The sequence below is a fragment of the Diadema setosum genome, chromosome 8 (genome assembly GCF_964275005.1).
Source record: "Diadema setosum chromosome 8, eeDiaSeto1, whole genome shotgun sequence".
NCBI classification, from domain to species: Eukaryota; Metazoa; Echinodermata; class Echinoidea; order Diadematoida; family Diadematidae; genus Diadema; species Diadema setosum.
In genome coordinates, this window is record NC_092692.1 from 3077839 (window position 1) to 3099116 (window position 21278).

The 21278-nt window shown below is 38.5% G+C and overlaps 1 protein-coding gene across 1 annotated transcript in view; it reads left to right on the forward strand.

Moving 5' to 3' along the window:
- The first annotated feature begins 1732 nt into the window (after positions 1-1732).
- LOC140232419 (uncharacterized) overlaps positions 1733-21278 on the forward strand; it is a 48238-nt gene continuing 28692 nt past the window's right edge. Inside the window, exons 1-4 of the mRNA XM_072312552.1 lie at positions 1733-1836; positions 13470-13694; positions 14717-14807; positions 15442-15478. Of these exons, the coding sequence (XP_072168653.1) occupies positions 13529-13694; positions 14717-14807; positions 15442-15478 (294 nt within the window). The 5' untranslated portion in view covers positions 1733-1836; positions 13470-13528. The remainder of the gene's footprint in view (positions 1837-13469; positions 13695-14716; positions 14808-15441; positions 15479-21278) is intronic.

The following is a 21278-nucleotide window of genomic DNA, read 5'->3' on the forward strand; positions in this document are numbered from 1 at the left end:
AACATTATTATTTATTATTATTATTTATTTTTTATTTATTTATTTATTATTTTTTTTTTTTGTCTGCAAAAGCTCGCCGAAAGATCGCGGGGGTTCGGAAGTATTTTCGTCAATTGCTCGCGGATGTCGTTTTCACTTCGGCAAGAATTTAAAGAAAAATGATCCCCCCCCCCCCCCGCACACTGGGTCGTGTGGATGTATGCTTAGTACGATTTTATAGAAAACGTAGGCCTACATGCGGATTCGCCCCCAAACATTGCGCCAAACGTTCGTGAGAATGTCTCAAAAGATACGCGAACAATTTGTAGTTAAAGAGACTAAACAGTTCTGGTTGAGGTGAGGATTTAGTAAACGTTTTGCGAGATATTCAGAAACCAATCTATGAGGTGTCAAAGAGCATGTCATATTAAGGGGTATCAAGAGTTTATTTGATGAAAATCGGTTTTGAAATGGCTGAGTAAGGTGAAACAAAGAGATCCTTAATAAAAGGCGTGGCCTGTCGCCTTTTATTATTATCACTTTTTTTTTGGATATCTCAGCCATTTGATAACCAATTTTCATCAAACATTGAACCCTTCTTAAAATTACATGCTCTTTCATATTTCATAAGAGGTTTCTCATTTTATTTATGCGTCACTTAGGAATGTTATAAACTTGAATCCTCACTTCAACCAGTCATACTGTACAAAATGATCGGAAGAACTTTCGCGAAACATGCGCGAGACATTCTGAAGAGTTTCGGGGTCTGTTCGAGAACAAAATCACGAGCAAATCACGACCCAGTGTGCGGAAAAGGTTCGCAAAAATGTCATTTTTTCATATCTCGCCGAAGTAAAAACGACATCCACGAACAATCGACGACGCTTCCGAATGTTGGATTTTGCCATTCGCGTCTTTATTCGCAAATCGCTCGTGTGCTACGTGAAATCAGCCCTTTAGAGGGCGTACTTGCACAAACTTTACTGAACTTTGACTTCACCATGTACCACAAAACCTTGCTTGTGCAGCCAACACACACGCCACTTTTTAGTACCTAGGCCTGTGCATACAATCAAACGTCTACATGCTGCACGCTTGCGATCAAATTGTGAAACCCGTTTGTCGCCATTGTATGTACGTGATAGCAGAATCGAGTTTTCGGACGTCGTTGTCGAGTCGGGTGTGTATAAGAAATACGTACAATGTATGCGTAGATTGCCTACGGATGCTCTATGACGCGACGGTTTTTGTGAGAAGACAGATGATGAGCTGTGGTGCTTGTGTTGTTGTAGGTCCGATTACCGCTCAGGAAGACCTTATACATTGTTATGGCATTTCATTTCCATCAGCTAACATTGTACTTCTAGAATATTCCAGTTGAAAATATGTGACTCTTGCAAGATATGAGAACGTGGAGCTCGGAGGAGCACGGATTGCATTCTTGCATTGCATTGCATTCGCTCGGACTGCATTCTTGCTGGTTGGACCTTTTTGTCTTTCGACTCGGCTCAGGCGATGATAAAACCTTGTCGTGAACCCTTCGACATGAGACAAGAAAGCATTGCTGCCTATTGACTTGGACAACTTGATTACTGTAAATTACAGTTGTAGTTGCTTACGTTGATGTTTGTTCGTGTAACTGACACATGACTCGACATTTTGTATATTTTGGGAGTGTAGTGCTGGCGGATCAGGTGTTGCTTATCTCCTAACGATTGGGTACAGGTCAATCAGTAGACTTGGGCGGTAGGCCTAGTCTTGTCTAGTCGCACTCACGAGGCAAGACCAGTAGAATTCTACAGCATTGGGATTGGCATTTGCCTGAGTGAACCTCCAGAAAGTGGAGTCAACCCAGCGGTAAGTGTCTAGACGGTGAAGACCAAAATGCTAAAATTGGCAAAGGCAATGTCGGTCTCGGAAACCCGCTCCATTCTCATGTATGTCATACAGTGTTAGCCTAACGTTAACTGTTAGAGCCCGTTTACACCGACTTTTGGGCCGGCCTAAAAGTCGGTGTAAACGCACGCTGGCCTAAGGCTGCTTTCACATAGAAGTATTCGCTATTCGCTATTCGAGCACCGAATACACCATCACCCGCACCGTCAACTCACCATCCCATGTAGTGAGGATTTCTTCCTCCTACATCGCAGCAAATCGTATTAACAATTTCTAAACTGCATCAGAATGTCGCTTACCGGTCATAACGTCCCCACGTCAAAACGTCCCCAAGCCAAAACGTCCTCGGGTACGACCAAAACGTCCTCGGGTACGACCAAAACGTCCCCGGGCCCAGCTGGCGCTGGCACCAAAACGTCCTCGGGTCAAAATGTTCTAGGCCCCTATATCATAAATTTTTATAAAATCTAAGTAGGGCCCCTATCACTTATCAATTCATAACGGTAAATGTGAAGAAATTTTGTTATTTAGAGCAGCATTTAGGTGGCTCGCTGCTAGCTAGCTGTGCTGCCGTGCGCGCTGTCTGCTCCTATGCAACGCGAATTCGATGCAACGCAGTGATCACCGAGCGAGTAGTTGCGATCAAGATTATTCCCATAAGTAGATAAGTGACAAAAAAAAAAAAAATGCTGAAAATTCCATTTCTACTGGACTCGAATCTCATTCAGATGCAAGTATTTAGGTTACTGGATAACTAAACTAGGGTGAGTTTATGCGCCAGAGTGTATTTTCTTCATGCATTTCTATCGAGTCCGCTGGATTATGCGCCATATAGAATCGCCGCTGCAAGGCGAGACCCTCCGCCCGTTGGCCTGGGCCTGCCTAGCCTTTTGTCAAGGCCCTCTCGCTGTATGGTGAAGAGAGCCCAGCTGAGTGGGGTTGCGCGAGGGCCTTTTGAGATCTGCTTCGCATCCTTTTGTTAGCCCTTTGAATTACCGACTTTTGCTCCCCGATTTCGGGAGCAAAAGTTGGGGTCCAATCAGCGTGTCTGTCTGCTCGAACCCGATTTGAATAGAGCAAATGCACGCCGCTGCCGCAGACCTCACAGAACTCTACACACAGAGTGTGTAGAGTTCCGTGGCAGACCTCCTCAGGTGGTCAGTGATGCATGCGAACAGGCATGACCACCAAGGCTGAGGATGCGGGGAGCGCGCCATTCCATTGGTTGACCGGAAGCCATTAAAATGAGTATTCAGAAGGGTTCACGTGTCATGAATAATAATGTGTGAAGCAGATCTCAAAAGGCCCTCGTGCTGGCGCGCTCGGCTGGGCTCGCTTCGCTCGCCCATTACAGCGAGAGGGCCTTGACAAAAGGCTAGGGCCTGCCTGGCATGCAAGCGGAGGCAGGGCGGGGATTGGACTGACGTTTTGACCCACAGAGCGCGCGCGGACAAAAGCGGGGACGTTCTGGTACTTGACCCGGGGACGTTTTGGTTGGAACACGGCGGGGACGTTTTGACCGGATTCGAGAATGTCGGTCTACATGCTTATATTTGCTAATGGGCAAATCCAAAAGTGTCATTATTTCATAAACAAGAGACGGTATACGCTGCAAGAAAATCGAACAAGCTCGATTCCCACTTTGCTATACTTTTCGCAGGTATTCGGTGCTTTCGAATAGTGCCCTCTTATGTGAACCGGTGTGAGGAAATCCTATCGTTCGATTCAAGCTATTCGCGTGCCCTCGAAAAACGAGCCCGAATACCCGAATAGTATACTTCTATGTGAAAGCAGCCTAAATGTGGTACCCAAATTTGGACCCGCATTTGGACAAGCTCCGGAGGTTGTCTCGGGCGGGCCCTGGGCCGACCTATTCTCGGTGTAAACGCAAGCTGGCCCAAATGCGGTAATTTACCAAATGCGAGTCCCGCTTCCTTTCCGCAGCGATCATGACATAATTGCGTAATGTTATGAGTGCTTACATATCGTGCATGCTGTCTTGTCTTGTCATGAAGGAGCGGAGAATTCTGTCCTGCAATGTCTCACAATGTTTCATCTCTTTAATTTTTTTTTTTCCTCCAGAAAATTTGTGCATTTGGGCCATAGAGTGGTCTAGGTAGAAAGGTCCAAGGATGGTGAGAAACTATGAAATTGATTTTTGTTGGGTAGTGGCGGTGATGTGACGTTATTTGTGATTTGAATTATCTCAAAATCCTGCAATTTTGATGGCAAAATTCGCATTAAAGTCGGTGTCCAAATTCTGGAGGCCGGCCAAAAACTGGGGGTATCACTCTAATTTAAGAAAAAATAAAGTTCTATAAAAATTTTAAGTTGAATAATCATACAGAGCACTGTCTAAAGTACACATAGCATGAATGATATCTTTATTTTTTGATTAAGGTCATTATTGTGCATTTATATATTTGCATAGATTATGCAGAAAATAGATTGTATTAAAGAGGCATTCAAGACGATTTTCATGAATTCATATCATGTAGTACATAAATCAACAGCTCCATGTATAGATTTGTAGAATTTATTGTGGTTCTTAAGAAGAGAAACAATACTTTGAAAAACCTTGGATTACACTGAACAAGGATGATGACATACAAACAAGGATGCTCACATACTTCAGAAATGTACACTAGTAGCTGAGTAATTCCATTACAATACCGCTTTTTTACGAGCTCACCTGTGTATGATCTACAGATGTACTGTATGCATGCCTTCTTTTATTGTGCTGCTTCCGTGAGTCCCAACCCGTGCATTCTTATGACAATGGGAATTGGGAAGCTGCACCTCATCTATCCAAATATTTGCCAGCAAATTAATTTTAGCAATGAAAGAATTGATAAAGATACAGTACCAGTATCTGAGAACAAGGGCATCATTATTTAAAGTGTTACTCACTGCTAACAAATGGCCATGTGTGTAAAAGACAGCATAACAAAACCAACCTGTCCTATGCGTCTTCATTGTTTAAATATTCTATATACATGCTACTCATTTAAAAGAAATATTTCTGCAGTAAACACAAACTTCATATGAAATTGCAAATGTTTTAAAACGTTTTATGAACTTCAAAAATATTAAAAGTTTAGGTCTTTTCTTGTGTCTTTACTTCCAAAATCGGCTAAACTAAATTTTCACATCAGGTAAAACCATTGATAGCTGAAACTATGAATTATTAGCTAATTAGGTGATCCAAGTATCCTCTCGGATCACCTTCTGTTTTTGTACGGATTCTTTCTTCTTCTTCTTCTTCTTCTTTTTCTTCTTATTTCTCCCCAAAAGTTGTGCATCGATTAGCTCAGAAAGTCCTCTTCCTATCAATTTCAAACTTATACCATATATGTATCGTCTCCCAAAGACGGCAATCGAACTAAAATCAAAGTGATCAGTCGACCGTGACGTCACTATGACGTCATTATATGAAAACACATTCTCAATCATATCTCATTAATGGAATAGAATTTTTCAATGAAATTTACGTCACATATATTTCAAGTCAAGCGCATTCTACTCATATTCTCAAAATTCATCTATACCTTAAAACGTGTGCGTACGCGCGCGTTGAAATATTTGTATGCTCAAATCGAGCTCAAATTTTTTTTGCACACGTTTCAGACCATTTAGAGCATTTTTTGAAAAATTGAAAAAAAATTTACGGACGCGTACGCGCGCGTGCATATACGCACGCACAGCTCATATGCAATAGAAATTTCCCGTTTTTTCACACTTATCGCCTGCCTGAAATGTCATGGAATACGTCTACCAAGTTTCAAGTCAATCCGACTCAATATGACGTCATACGGGCCCGTCAAAGTTGAAATTCCGCGCGCGCGTCAATGGCGATATACAGTGCAACAATGCCAAAAAAACCGCCAATTTTAAATCCGATTTTACTCGTCGGGATGAACGGTGACCTCCCATTTTCTTTACATATTCTGAAAGCTGATGAGTTGTACATGTCATTTCATGGGTTGACGATGCTGGAAAAATGATTAAAAGATATCAAATTTCTTAATAAAGTAAAAAAAGTAAATTTTCAAAATGACGTCATCAAATTACAAGTTCACTCGAGCGTATCTCACTTATCCTTTGCCAATTTTCACCCAGATTTCAGTATGTTGTAGCTTACGAAATGCTCTTTCATTAATATAATAACATTTTGATTAGGTGACGGCATCACCTCGTAATATTGGATTGAATGTAATCTTGTCAAATTTGACCAGTTTACGTGTTATCTTAATGGGAGTGCAGTTTTTCTGGAAATGAAAATTGACATGACTATCTTTTTCGAGCACTAGCTCACCTATGCTTCGGTGAATTTCTCTAAGATTTTAATATGTTGTAGCTGAGACTTTGGGCTATCGTGAACGTGCCCTTCATTTTTTCATACGGTATCGGGATCACGTCCAAAAACTTGGTTGAAATCAAAGCCTATCTTCGATGTATTTCCATATTTCTTTCTTTTTCCAACTTTCTTTGCAATAACTCAAGAAAAACATACTTTATCACCACCATATTTTGCACATGTTTAGTTCATGTCATATACATTATTTCATAAAATAACAACTACTTCATCAGACGCCATCTTGGGTATGTAAATTAGGGTCAAAGGTCATAAATGTTTCATCCTGTATCTTGGTGAATACATGTTCTATCTTCCCCATATTTTGCACACGTAAAGACAGTGTTGCAAGGATCATTTCACAAAATAACCACTTTTTGCTCAGATGACATCTTCTCTGTGCAGATCGGGGTCAAAGGTCATATACTTCTTTCTTTATCTTCGTTATGACGTGTTACCTCTATGGGAGGGAATTTTTATAGATGTGAAAATTGACATGATTGTCTTTATCGAGCACTAGCTCACTTACCCTTCGGTGAATTTCTCCCAGATTTTAATATGTTGTAGCTGAGACTTTGCGCTATCGTACGTGTTCCCTTTGTATTTCATATGGTGTCGGGATCACGTCAAAAAACGTGGTTGAAATTAAAGGTTATCTTCGATGTATTTTCATATTTCTTTCTTTTTCCAATTTTCTTTGCAATAACTCAAGAAAAATAACCCCTATCAACCCCATATTTTGCACATGTTTATTTAATGTTACGTACATTATTTCATAAAATAACAACTACTTGACCAGACACCATCTTGGGTATGTAAATTAGGGTCAAAGGTCATAAATGTTTCATCCTGTATCTTGGTGAATACATGTCTTATCTTTCCCATATTTTGCACACGCAAAGACCATGTTACAAGAATCATTTCACAAAATAACCACTTTTTGCTCAGATGCCATCTTGGGGGTGCAAAGTGGGGTCAAAGGTCAAATATACTTCATTCTGCATCTTTGATAGTGTACATCGTATACGGAATTCGGTACCCAAGATGGCAGGTCTGACTCCATTATCAAAATGAGAATCCAAACATCACACGACCAATGTCCCTAATCTCAGGTGAAAACTCGAATCATTGATTTTAAAAAAAATCGGATCACCTAATTTGTCAGTCTTGACAAATTCCGGGTCTAGTTTAGTACAGGTTTTCTATCATTTCTGGTGACATGTTCTTCGAACCAGCCATTCACTCATCAACAAGAGGTCATAAATACAAGCTCTTCACCAAACGTTCGAGATTAGAACTGCGAAGTACATTTTTCAGCCAGAGAGTAGTTGCCGACTGGAACAGATTGCCGCCTAGTGTTGTTGAAGCTTCCTCGATTAATAATTTCAAAGATTTATTAGATAGACATTGGAGGGGGGAAAAATTCAAAACCTCTGCTCCTCAACGCACATAAAGCAAAAAGTTGAAGATAATTCGGAATGTTGAGACCGGAATACTACAGGACCAGTCCTGTACTTCCATATCAGATGTGATGTGTGATGATCATGCAATGTTCCCAGATTTTCTTGGTCAATATCATGTCGCACACGTGACCATACATCAACACATAAAGTAGTACATCAGAGAAAAAGATTACCGGTAATACTGTTCGTTGCTCATTTCCTATTCACAAAACTTGAATGCATATCTGATAGAATCATTAACATTCTAGCTTTTAACCCTAACCACGCCGGGCTTTTTTGGTGTTCTGTGGCCGAGGGGGGATTGATTCAAACCCCCCCCCCCCCAGATCTCGGTCGTCGATCGCGTGATCACCATGAAAATTGGCACATGCATTACCTGTGGCAAAATCTACCACTCTATACAAAAAGAAATAGAAATTTTCATTATACTAATTATGCTAATATACTATATGCATACAATCATACATTTTGCTCTATTAAAATCAGAAAGTAAAGCTCCTAGAAACCTAACTTTTGGTGATAACATTCTTTGTAGCATTCTTAACAATGTACTAAAAAAAAAAATCTGGTATCAAACTTAATTTCTTATGTATTTTATTGTTTTATGAATTTCTTATATATTTCTTTGTTTTTTCGACCTTATGTTTTATCATTTTTTTCCCACAAAATTTATGACAGAACCTTTTTCAAGCATAATTATGCTGAAATTAATTGAATTCAGCCTATGAAAGTGAAAATAATATCTTTATGAATGAGGTGAGAAAACTCCATTTGCATAGACTTTATACACAAAATCACATTTTTGAGCCATTTTTGGTCTGACAGGCGTGTAAAAAGGTCGTGCAGCGTTGTAACGGTATGCACGATTTTTGCGAAAATGGCATCAAAAGATGCGCAAGACTTGAAAGTAAAAAGTCGGTGAACAGCACGGTCAAAAAATTTCACCTGGCGGAATAGTCGCGAAAAATGTTGAGGGGGAGGGGGTTGATTCAACCCCCGGCCTTTTTAGGGTTAAGAATTCACAGAGTTTGTAAGTCAAGTCTTGATCATGAGAGACCTCTTTCCGTGCGAGGTCACACTCGTGACTGACCTTATTTGACCTCTGACCCTTAACCAACATAATGTACATTTCAAATTGTCACCAAAATTGGGTGTCCATTTTTGGACAAAATGCGTGCCCATTGCTCAACACACATTGAACGTATCTGGTGGTCGTAAGTTTATTTGAAAGTATGTGCGCTTTGGCAACCAAAATGTGACTTTCGTGATATGTATAAAAAACGATCAGCAATTTTTTTAGTAGTTCATGCTCTGTAGATGTAGAGACCTAGGTCAAAGATGACTTGTGTACTCCTGACTTGTGTGTGAATACTTGAAGGGGATGACAAAGTGCCTCATGCTACCAATGCCCTAGACTTAGTTTCATTGGAGAACTCAAAATATGTGGATTTCTAATGATCACATGAGTTAACCAAGCAAACAGATGAATATACAGTGTACACTGTAGAATCTATGTTTGAGAATCGCAGCTGTTTAACATTGCAAAAGAACACTAGTGGTGCACAAGGCAATTTCTACCATACGTGAGAATGATACAGCTGAACAGCAAATTGTGAGTATGTACATGTACAATAGCGTAAATGAATGAATACCAATTTTTGTGACTGAACTTCAACTTCAATTTTTTTAAAAGATTGTGATAGGCTCTTTGGCATTAAATGTGTATTCGAATAGTGGTAATGTAGCATCAGTCCCAAGCCTGTACATAATCATGTGAGCTGCTGCTGGACCATGTGCTCATTGTGCAGTGACTGGCAGACCTGACAAAGCTTACAGCGTGCTTGCTTTCCCCTCACTTGCAATGCAACCGTATTGGCGCCCGCAGTGTTAAGCTGCGTTCACATAGAAGTATAGACCGATTCAATTTCGATGACCTATTCACCTACCGCCGCTAGCGGCGCTATAACGGTCGCCATAACTGGGGGCCAACGGGGGCTTCCAGCGAGCTAGCTACCCAGCGAGTTGCACTTGCAGCTCAGCAGCCTAGCGTACCCATCGCGCATAGTTAGCCGGGCGCGGCCGCTGCGCCGCGGCCGGCGACCGCCGGCGCCGCGCTAATATTGTGATTGTTTACTCACTGTGGAAAAGTAATTCGGCGGCTTTTAATGCCTTTCTTTTGGACAAATTGAGTGATTCAGACATATTGATCTACTTTGAAAGCTTCAAAGGAAGGATCAGGAAAACAGATTGTGCAGTTGTTGGGTGCACAAATAACAGAAAAAAAAAAATGGAAATGGAAGCTTCACGGCAGTGTGTGAAATTCAGACACCGCTGAGGCATGATAAAATAAGGCAACATTAAAGACAATTAAGTGAAATACGACGGTATAAAAATGCACAGATTTCGAAACAAACTAGATTGTCTACTAGATTCTCTATTCAATTAGCTTATCACTGCATATTCGGAAAATACAGGTATGTTGTTCATCTTAGAAGACAAGTTTAGATCAAAGAATTTGATAATTCACTGATTTTTTTTTTTTTTAAATCCTTGGTGTCCTACTTGCCAAAGTTTGCACTTCCTGGCTAGACTTTATTATTATGACAAACGTATTTTACAGCATATACACTACAGCTAAATAAAATGTTTCAAGATGCGTTAAATTCTTTTCACTTCTTCAATGTTCAGCACTGAATTGACCATAGGCCTATTCAATTTTGGCCTGGAACTCTGAATTTGACTTTTGATAAAGTGATACTTATTAAATATTAAACCATGGATGATGGCAAACATCCATTTCATAATCATAATTAACAAAGTATGATTTGAAAATCACTTTTGTAGATCATAATAGGCGTAAGCGTGATGTTACGCAAGGTTACTTAGACTTAATAGTACAGAGTAGTTTTGGTTGTTGACATCAGGCAACGTAAATTAAGTTTATACGGCTAAGAAACGCCTAGATTTGTATTCCTTTTGGTTTACTTAGGCTTGCCTGGTGCGACAACCGAAAATGATATAGGATGTAGGGTTCTAGAAGTCAATAGGTCTAGATCTAGTCTGGACTCTTGCCTAGATTTCTAGACAAGATCTAACGTTAGACAGATTCTACCCTGCTGGCCCGACACTCCCGAGTAAAGGCAAAAGCCTGCCCTAAAAAGGTTAAGTTAACTGATAGCTTGCAATTCATTGCGCCATATCTAGCTCAAGATTCTTATTCATTATTTGTATTTAATTATATCAGTTAACTTGTCAACAGCCTAGGCTTATTAGCAAGACGTCTGCCTGTGCCTAGCAATAATTCTCCCCAGCGGTTTTTATTCTCTTACACAAATGTAAATATACGGGGCTTACACGCGAGTACCCAAGTCATCGCCAAAGAAATAGAGTCCACAAACATTAACGGATCGTACCGATATTTACCTTGAAATTCAAGTTTTGGCTACAGCCGTATGTCCTCTACCCATTCGCTCATAGTCGGTAAAAGTTGTTTAATTTTATTTATTTTTAATCAGCTAGCGAAAAAAAAAAATGTAGATTCTAGTTGTCACAAAGCCAGTTGCGTCGATCGCTGCCAGCGCCAGAGATAGCTAGCTAGCCGGCTGGCGCCGGGTGGTAAAAGAATTGGCTGCCGCTGGCACCCTTGCAACGCACGCAGGGCGCTTGCCGACCCGGCCTGTTTGGCCCCCAGTTATGGCGTCGCCTTAAGAGGGCGCACTTCCATGAACAGTCGCTTGAATCGGTCTATACTATTCGGGTATTTGGTGCTCGTTTTCGAGGGCACGCGAATAGCTTGAATCGAACGATAGGATTTCCTAACACCTGTTCACATAGGAGGGCACTATTCGAAAATATCGAATAGCTGCGAATTGTATAGCATAGTGGGAATCGAGCTTGTTCAATTTTCGAGCAGCGTATACATCTTTCGTTTATTAAATGATGAACATTTTGGTCTGGATTTGCCCTGTAGCAAAAATAAGCGTGTAGACTGACATTCTGATGCAGTTTAGGAATTGTTATTGCTGGGATGATTGTGTAGGAGGAAGAAGTAGGGAGTTGATGGTGCGGGTGATGGTGTACTGGGTCGACTTCACGGCGCATAGCGAATAGCGAATACCGAATACCGAATACTTCTATGTGAACGCAGCCTTAGGGTTGCAGTAGTGGTAGTGAAACTTGCCATCAAATGAGGAATGGCACAGAGCCCATTGGACTGCAAATGTGAACAACTGTTTGTGGAAGGGTAGCAAGTGAGAGTGTACGCATACACACACAGCACATGCAGTGTAATTGTATGATCATACAATGGGGAGTGGCTTGTGCACTGGTACGGTACTTGTTACAGTATGAACTAATTGCTCTATGATCATCCAATTGCTTGAGATCCACACGTGTATGCAGCTTTTCAGCATTGTGTGCAAACATGATTTGGATACCTTTTTGCTCATATTTGGCAAAAACAGTTGTAATATTGAAGTGATATGAAAGGTAACTTTATTGAGATACAAACATCATTTCATTGTGTAATTTGAAACATGTCTTGACAATGTACATAATTCTCTTTCATATGAAAAAGCTCATGATTTGCTTTTCATAGAATTTTCAAAAATTACAAAAATATTCCACCAGACACCCTACCAATAAGGGAGTTCATGGTTAGCGCATGTCTCATTTGACCCCTACACCAGACTTTCAAATAACATGGAAAGGACCTGTGACAGAGCATTTTTTGTTGAAGCATGCCACCTTTGTAATCAATGTCAATGAAGTGCGTGTGCAGCTTTTGTTAAACATTATTGATGAATCACTTTCACCTGTGCGTTCTAACAAGGTGAAACACACAACTTAACATTCCAAATCCTCATTTGCCTGAGGATTCTTTTCGTTTGAAAGTCAATGGCAAATACACAAACATTCTCATTTGACCTTTATTTTGCACATGCGCAAATCGCAACCGTTTACTCCCTTATTTCATTGTGTCTCCTTTCCTACTGTACCAGTCATGAGTAAATTATGAACATTCATGAGTACGGCACATGCACAGTGCCACACAATGTTCATATGAAAATGAACAACGGAAAGGAGATAAACACGCACACACATACACACAAAATACATTGTACTTGTAACGTAAAGGTATGTTTGCCAAGTTTTGTGATCTCTCAAGGGGAACCCAGTAAATTCTCTCCTATTACCTACTTTTGCAGCTTGCAAGCTCAGGAGTGCATGAAACTGATGAAATTTAATTTTTCTATATTACAAAGCTATCTTCATAAACTGAAAATCAGCGTATTATTGATGTCACCTTTATCTTGAGGTCAAATGTGTGTGTGTGTGTGTGTGTGTGTGTGCGTGCTGTGTGTATGTATGTATGTATGTATGTGTGTATACATGTTGTACATGTGTTGAGCAAAATTATCCCTGCCTGCTAAAGCCAGCTGTGAGACACAATTTTGTATTGCAAGAAAATTTGCAATCTTTACAGTCTCGCTATGTGCAAACAGTGCCTCAATCTGGATGAAGTATGAGCAGGGGTGGAGCTAATTACCTTTGAACACCAAACTTTTCAGGAACTGTGAGATAACAAGTACCGGTACTGGGGAAGCAGCAGCATTTCTTTCTCAATATGTGTAATATAAATTCATTGTGTAGAATTATACACTAGATGTGTTTGCAGCAGTTGGAATAAGTTAAAGATTGTTTACATTTGAGGCGACTCTATTTTCCAACCTCATCATAGACTTATGTGCTTTCAATCTATACTTATATCTACACAGGATTTTCCAACCTTCATCACTTCGGAGTACCAGGAGGACGCTAATCAGCATCTACCATCATGTCTTCTGTCCACTACAAGTTCAAAAGTAGTATCGACTATGATACTGTTACTTTTGATGGGCTCCACATATCACTGGCAGACCTTAAAAAGGCCATCATGGAGCAGAAGAAAATTGGCCGAGCAGAATTTGACCTTCAAGTGACTAATGCACAAACATCAGAAGGTGAGTGCAGTAATTGATGGTGTTTTATTTATTTTGTTTGATATACATTTCCAGATGCATAATCTCGTGGATACAAGCTCTGGCATTGCAGGCAGGTTTAGTAGAGGGCTGGCCCATTCACAATTCGGGCCCATGCCTTGTTCATACTTTGGATAGTTAACAGTTCCATGAACATTAAAGGGGATGGCTAGTAACTGATCAGTGGGAATGCTGGGGGATGATTGTTCCAATTCTTGTAGGTTTCATTTAAGAGTACATTATATATCTATTGTTGTGTGAAAGTTATTTGCTTCAGAACGGTCTCATATTTAGGTAATGTGCAGTTTAATGCCCCGTCACTGTACAGGCATGCTAACCTGGAAACATTAGACTGCACAGTACTTGAATATGAGACCATTCTGAAGCAAATAATTTTTACACCACAATAGATATATAATGTACTCTAAAATGAATCCCACAAGAATTGGAACAATCATCCCCCAGCATTCCCACTGATCAGTTACTAGCCATCCCCTTTAAGATAAGGCTTCCACTAGTTGGCTCATTAAAAAATAGGGGTAGTGTGGTCACACAAACTTCTGTAGGTAGAAACATGATGTACAAATTTGTACAGTATGAAGAGAAATACAATGTAAAGAGACATGTTGCCATGCAAGTGCAACATCCAAGGGTGTTGTTTATCAATGGCAATATACATGATGTACAGGAGCTGTGCATTTCTTGTAATCCTCACAATTCTGTGAGATGGTATGCAAATCACTCCAGGTGCCACTTGATAGGCATACAACTGTACTTGCATATAATTCTTAAATGTTTGATATGGACTTGTGTTATGTGTGTGTGTGTGTGTATATGTGTGTGTGTGTGTGTGTGTGTGTGTTTATTTATCAATAAGGATCTCAAAGTGTGTCAGGAACGCATTTCTTTTAGCTTGCTGTAGTTTATTACAAATTTTTTATCCAGTTATTTGTATATGTGTCCTATCATAACCCCTTTGATTTTGCCTTTTATCTCTTTGATAGAATACAAGAATGAGGAGGATCTAATCCCAAGGAATGCTTCAGTGCAGGTCAAGAGGGTCCCAATAGGTGGCATGCGGCCTAACCTTGTTGCGTAAGTTCACATAGTAATCTGTATTGTCTAGTATTGTTCTAGTAATCTGTATTTAGAACTGCTGCTTCCATAAAATGTGCATATCAAGCCTGTTCAAAATGAAATGCGTACACATTGTGGCCATAAACAATGTTAACTTAATACTGTACACAGAATTGATCCTGGTATAGTGTCACAACAGGAACTACCATTAATGAAAGGAAGTGTACGGTTTACCATTTCTACTGAGCACAGTGTCTGATAGTTGACATGCTGTCAGTTGTATGAAACATATTTCTGTTCCTTGTGTTTCGATGTCAATGTAGAGCACGGCTCAAATAATCTCTGCTGTTGAGTTGTCGCACACAACTAAAGTGCACTGATCACCATACTGTAGTGAATTTGACACCGTGTTCTCACAAGTGATACATGTATGGGTTACCTGCAAAACTGTTACTGGCATCGAGAAAATTTTGACAAGTGGAGAGATAGAAGTGATTCAGAATTAACATTTTGTTAAACAGCAACATAAAATGATACAACGTTTAAAACCTCAGAAGGAACCATGCAAGACTTTCCCCTCTCAATCACATTAGATCAGTGATCATCATAGATGTTTAAAACTGTAAAATGTTTATCTTATATCTCCATACAGGGCACCAACAAAAATGGAAGATGGCTCATCTAAAGCAGTACGTAATCAGACCTGGTGGTATCATTCCCTTTTCCTTATTCACGAAAAGAATTGCAAGTATTGAATGTATATCATTCTGTCAGGTGAGGTGCACATTGTGTTTGTTCTGCAATTTGTCTTCCTAGCTAATGGAATTAACTTTTTTCCTTTTTTTTTTGATGACTCATCTTGATTTGACCCCAATACTTCTTTTGTTTTTATGAATTTTTCCAGTTTCCCCCCATAGTGTCATGCTGTTTACTAATATATTCAACAAGTGGAAAGGCACATTTGACCTTCTATGTGTGTATCATTAGAGTTGGATTGTTCTTTCAGTCCATTTATTTCACTTGTAGGGAACTAAGTGAGTGAGTGCAATTTCTGTCGCATTCAGGACCATTCACACAATGATTAGCCTACAGATTGTGACTTATCATGACTTCTATTTGCACATTCAAAGAATGACTTTTTTTTTTTTTTTTTTTTTACTACTATTGTAAAAAGTTACTAGTTGTGTACTCTTGCAAACTTCACTCAGTGAACAAGTGTTCATGGATATGATTTATAATGATAGGTTTGATGTGGAATTATGTAGGAGTTTTGTGACTGAATATTACACTTTTGTGTGTAATGGTGCAAATCTCTGCATTTCTGTGAATAAATTGCTTTGAAAGCATGTAGTGTTTTTGCTAAAATCTGCCGTTGAAGGCAGATTAACTGTCAAGATCTTCCAGGTTATGGAAAGTATTTGTATCACTGTTTTAGGTGAATCCATTTACAAGGTTTTTTTGTCACTCTGTTCAGTCATTTAATATTCTACAATTGGCTATGTTATAAATGCCATTATGTATACATTTCTTCTTCTTTTTTTTTTTTTAAGTACTGATTTATTAAGGAAAAGGGAGGGTTTTTTTTTCAGTGTCCATATCATATCCCATTTTCAGCGTGATATTGGCTCTTTGATGTATTTAAATTAAATGATAGACAAACCTTTTTTTTAGCAACTTATGTATACCACCAATATTTTGGGGAATACATTCAAAGTTTTGTAAGTTTTTTGAATTTTTTAAGTAAGATCAAAACAAAATTAGTGAAAAGTGAACAAGATGGGATGTACTGTGCCAGCATTTTTGAGATCATTAAATGGCTCAACATGGAGGACATTCTTGAAAACATAAAAATGCTCTTTTTGAAGCAATCTGTGAATATTTGTAGTAGAAGAGACAATGTATTATTGATAATGGATTTTAAGAAAGAGGTAAAAGTTGATATGTGAAGTGACAAACTACCGTGTGGCTCATAAACCAAGAACTGTTTTGGTCTGTGGATTGCAGGTACTTTTATTCTTCCTGCATGTTGTGTTTTTACTGGTGGTGAGAACATGCAATTTGTTATGAATACTATCTTGTGTGTAAAAGCAGTAGAGTGACAGATGGAAGCCATTTTGTTATGTTCAGATGTGGGTCTGTATAATGTGTGGGTGTGCCTGTCTGTCTGTCTGGTTGTATGTATGTATGTATGTATGTATTTTAAATACCAACACCCTGCAAGTGATGCCAAAGGCAATGTGTGTTCAGTTTATTATCCGTCTTACCACGATCACTTGATAACTGGGGCATGATAATGAAGTTTAGCATTACGTTTATTTCATGGTAAGACATGAAGTCTGCTGTGAGGACAAAGCCATGTTTTGTTTTTTTTTTTTTTTCATGATTAAAGTGATAAAAGGGATCATTGCTCTGAGATAAAGAAGTCTTGGTACAATAATTGGCCATGCAGGACTTAATCTCTTTGATTTCAGATTATACATGTACTAGCCCATCCCAGGAGGCAAAGACTGCCAGTGCAATATGAATTCTGACAGGCAGCAGTTTTTGTCATTAAAATATATGAAGATACAAGAAATACAGTGCACACCTGTTATAAAGAACAGTTAGATAACGAAATTCCGGTTACAATAAAGTAAAAATTCATGCCACAACATTATCCACTCTATTTTTTTTTTTTTTAATTGTTCAGTTTTTCTGCTATCTCGATAAAATGAAAGAAAACTGACAGAAAATTGACAGTCCCAAGGAATTTGTGAGTCCACTGTAGTCCACTGTACTGTAAACATGGAAATTTTTGTGCATTTTATGTGACATCAAACTTGCTCAAAAGCAGGTGAAATTTTGTTCTTGTTTTATGTTATGCTGTTTTGTAGATGGATTATTCAGAAATTCAAACAAGCGAAATTCATTTAAAGCTGGCTAAGAGTGAAAAATTACCAAAAAAAAAAAAAAAAAAAAATCTACTTTTGCATTATAGGCCAACGAATGTCTGTGTATGATGCTGGGATTATCTTGCCAAGACCGGTTGCCATTAGCTCAAATTCATGGAACAGTTTTACATTAATTTTTTTTTTCTTTGTTTTTGTGATTTTTTTTTTTTTTTAAATGTCGCATGAATGTATCATTAAAAGAGCAGCTGACGGACTCCTGTAATCACACTTTGATCAAATGGAACAGTTGTACAGAGAGGATAGTGTGGTATGTGGAGACACTGTGTTGATGCAGAGGTGTCGAGTGTGTTGCAGTACTTCAAATCATTTGTTTCTTTTTTTTATTTATCTTCATATTCTTGATGCATTGTATTATGTGCATTCTGTATCACTATCTGTATGTCACATTTGTAAAAAGAGCATGATCAGATAACTCATGAAAATGTAATGTTTTGTGGAGAAGCCAGATTGATACATGGTTTGATGGAAATATTTTGTTAACACTCTCTTGTGGACTGCATTTGAGATGTGTTAAAATGATGTACAATGTATTAAGTGCTTGCCTTGGACCATCGCATGAAGTTCACTGAAAAGGATGAATACTGAGTTCCTGATGAATATGTGATCATTTCTAAGGACTGAGAATGAAGCACTACATAAACATGATGATGCCATGGATCATTATATAGTGATGGGACATTGCAACACATGGACCACTTTTATTAATTTCTTCAATGTCTGCCCTTGCTTCCATTACTTGCATAGTTCATCTCTTCAACAAATCATGTACAGATATCCTTGGGGATATTGGATTGAGGGGAAAAAATGACTTCATGAAATATAAATGAAAGCTGCTACAGTGCATCTGTGTGAAGATTATTTTATCATGACTGTGTGTATAGATTAAGATACTAATGTTCAGACTCTTTGTGTGCAATGTGGAAAGTACAGATGGCCACAACTGTTTGTGCACATGAAAAAGAGAATATTTTGAGTTTACAGTTTCTACTCCAGTGTACTGATATCAATTGAACATGTTTTTTTGTTGTTGTTGTTGCTAGAAGTATAATGGAAACACCCCCCCCCCCCTTTAGCACGAAAATGGAAGAAGTGAAATTCAAGTGTGGACTTAGTGTAGAGTAATGTTAACATATTTTTATAAAGTAAAGAAATAAAAATTCTAAACACAAATTATTATGTAGGTTGTTTATACGACAAGTGTACTGAAAGCTTGAAGCTACATCAGTGTAAAATGAACATGGACACACACACCCACATACATTCCTCTTTCAGTCTTCTGCACTTTTAACTGGCAATGGAAAATGTAAATTGCTGGCATTCAGAGTTGTGTCATGGAAATACAGTTCAACCTTGATTAACTGGCCATGGTGGCGACTCGATAAGAGAGATATGCTCAAAAAATACAGTGATAGGTATCGTTTTGGTTGAAATGGGGCTTGAGGTTTTCAACTTTTTTGTGAGATCATGAGAAACTCTTATGAAGTATAAAAATATGTATGATTCAAAGAGGAGTTTGAAGGTTATTTTATGAAAAATGGTTGTGAAATGGCTGAGATATCTTAAGAATACACAGAAATTACATGAAAACATTTTTAAAAAGTCAGCCAGTTGATTTCAAGATAGAGAATCGTGTGAGTGGATGGCCTTATGATTGAGGTCGGACTGTATAATACTTCATGATGTCACATATTAGCAACTTACTCGTGACATATTTTGAATGGCTGCAACATGCAGTTGTAGTACAACTTACAATAGTGTACTGTTGTACACTGCTGTTCATACAAAACTGTTGTACATGGCTATACATTTTGTATGTTGATTTATACTCCATCTATACAGTACATTGTGCCATGAATTCAACTGATATAAGGAGCGTTCATGTAGATCTAAACAGGCATGTCTGATTTGATAACTCCAAGCTGAACATTCAGACAAGATAAGTGTAACACTCAACCTGGCCTTGAAACAGACATTGTCAGTGAATATCTTCCTGCACTTGTAAAACTTCTGGCATGCCCCCATCTTGAAAATGTGTTTATGCATGTTTATGATTACTTCCATTTCTATCATGTTAGAGAAGGGCAAATTATTGGAAAAATGTTCAAAGCCTGCAGTTATGATCAGATTTCTACACTGCAAACTTTCCTGTATGTTCATCTGCACATTTCATGGCGTACATCTGTAGTTTACAATGTACAAAGTATATGGTGTAAATTGTAAACATAAAAATCCAAGTTGTAAACATACATGTAAGATGTATAATTTACAGTTGGTTGATTTTTGTGCTCAAGCAGTATTTGATATTTGATCAGTGGAAGATGAATGTTGCATACATTTATACGTAGGTGGGAATTCTAAATGGCCATAATTGATCAATGATGATTGATTGACTTGAGATGAAAGATGTGAGCTAAAGCATTGTTAGGGATTTTCATTAAATTATTAAATCATTTTTTTTTTAAATCAACCTTTTTCTCATTAAACCAGTGCACCAATGTATGTACAGATGAATATGTTGCCAAATGCTACACATTATACTGGCCCTTTTTCCTGGCCCAATAATAGTAAAAGGAAAATTTTGTATCACAAAGTAATAATCAGATTAATAACAATGAGAAATGACAGTATACATGTAGGCATTTTCACATCAGCCCGATGTTTCGAAATAGGGCGCTATTTTCTGACTCGGGGAAATTAACCCGATCACGAAATAGCGCGCTATTTGATAATGTGAATACAAATTAGCGCGCTAATTGATCAAGAAAACTTCTCGAATCCAACATGGGAAATTTCCGAAATAGCAGGATAGTTAATGCGAACTAGTGTGCTATTTGATAATGTTCGGGCTGATGTGAATAGGAAATGAAATAGCACGCTAATTTGCGATTGCGAAAAATATCTCGAGCTTGGATTTTTATCGGGCTGATGTGAAAACGCCTAATGTGAGAGTCACATGCAAACATATCAAGCATTTCAGCAGGTATAATCTTTCGAACAATTACCCTCACAGCAACTTTCTATAAGGGCATGATCTCGGCAATAGTTAGACTCCTATTATAAGAAAGTCCTTGGGACCGGCAGTTTTCTTTCATTTTTCAGAACTGAACAGTAAAGTATACAAAGAGAAATACATGATAATTTTTGGATCTGAATTTTTTCTTTGTTGCAACAAGAATTTTGTTATAACTGTGTTCGTTATAATGGGATTACACAGTAAACTGCATTATGCTTCAAGTCATTGTTTTTAACCTTAGTTCCATTCTTTACTGTGTGTGAGTACTAGTACTATATCATGAAGAAGAGTCTGTTTTACTTCCAAGGGTTATACAGCCTGTACAATTTGTACATTATTAAAGAGATGTACAGTGTACGCACTACACAAATATCTTTTTTTGGTGTAGATCAGATTGGTTTCTGATGTATACAGCCATAGACAGCTTGGAGGTTGGTTATTTTTTACGCAAAGAATCAAAATTTGGGCATGACCATTTTTGACATTTGATTTTTTTTTTTTTTTTTTTTTACTGCTTTGGCTAAT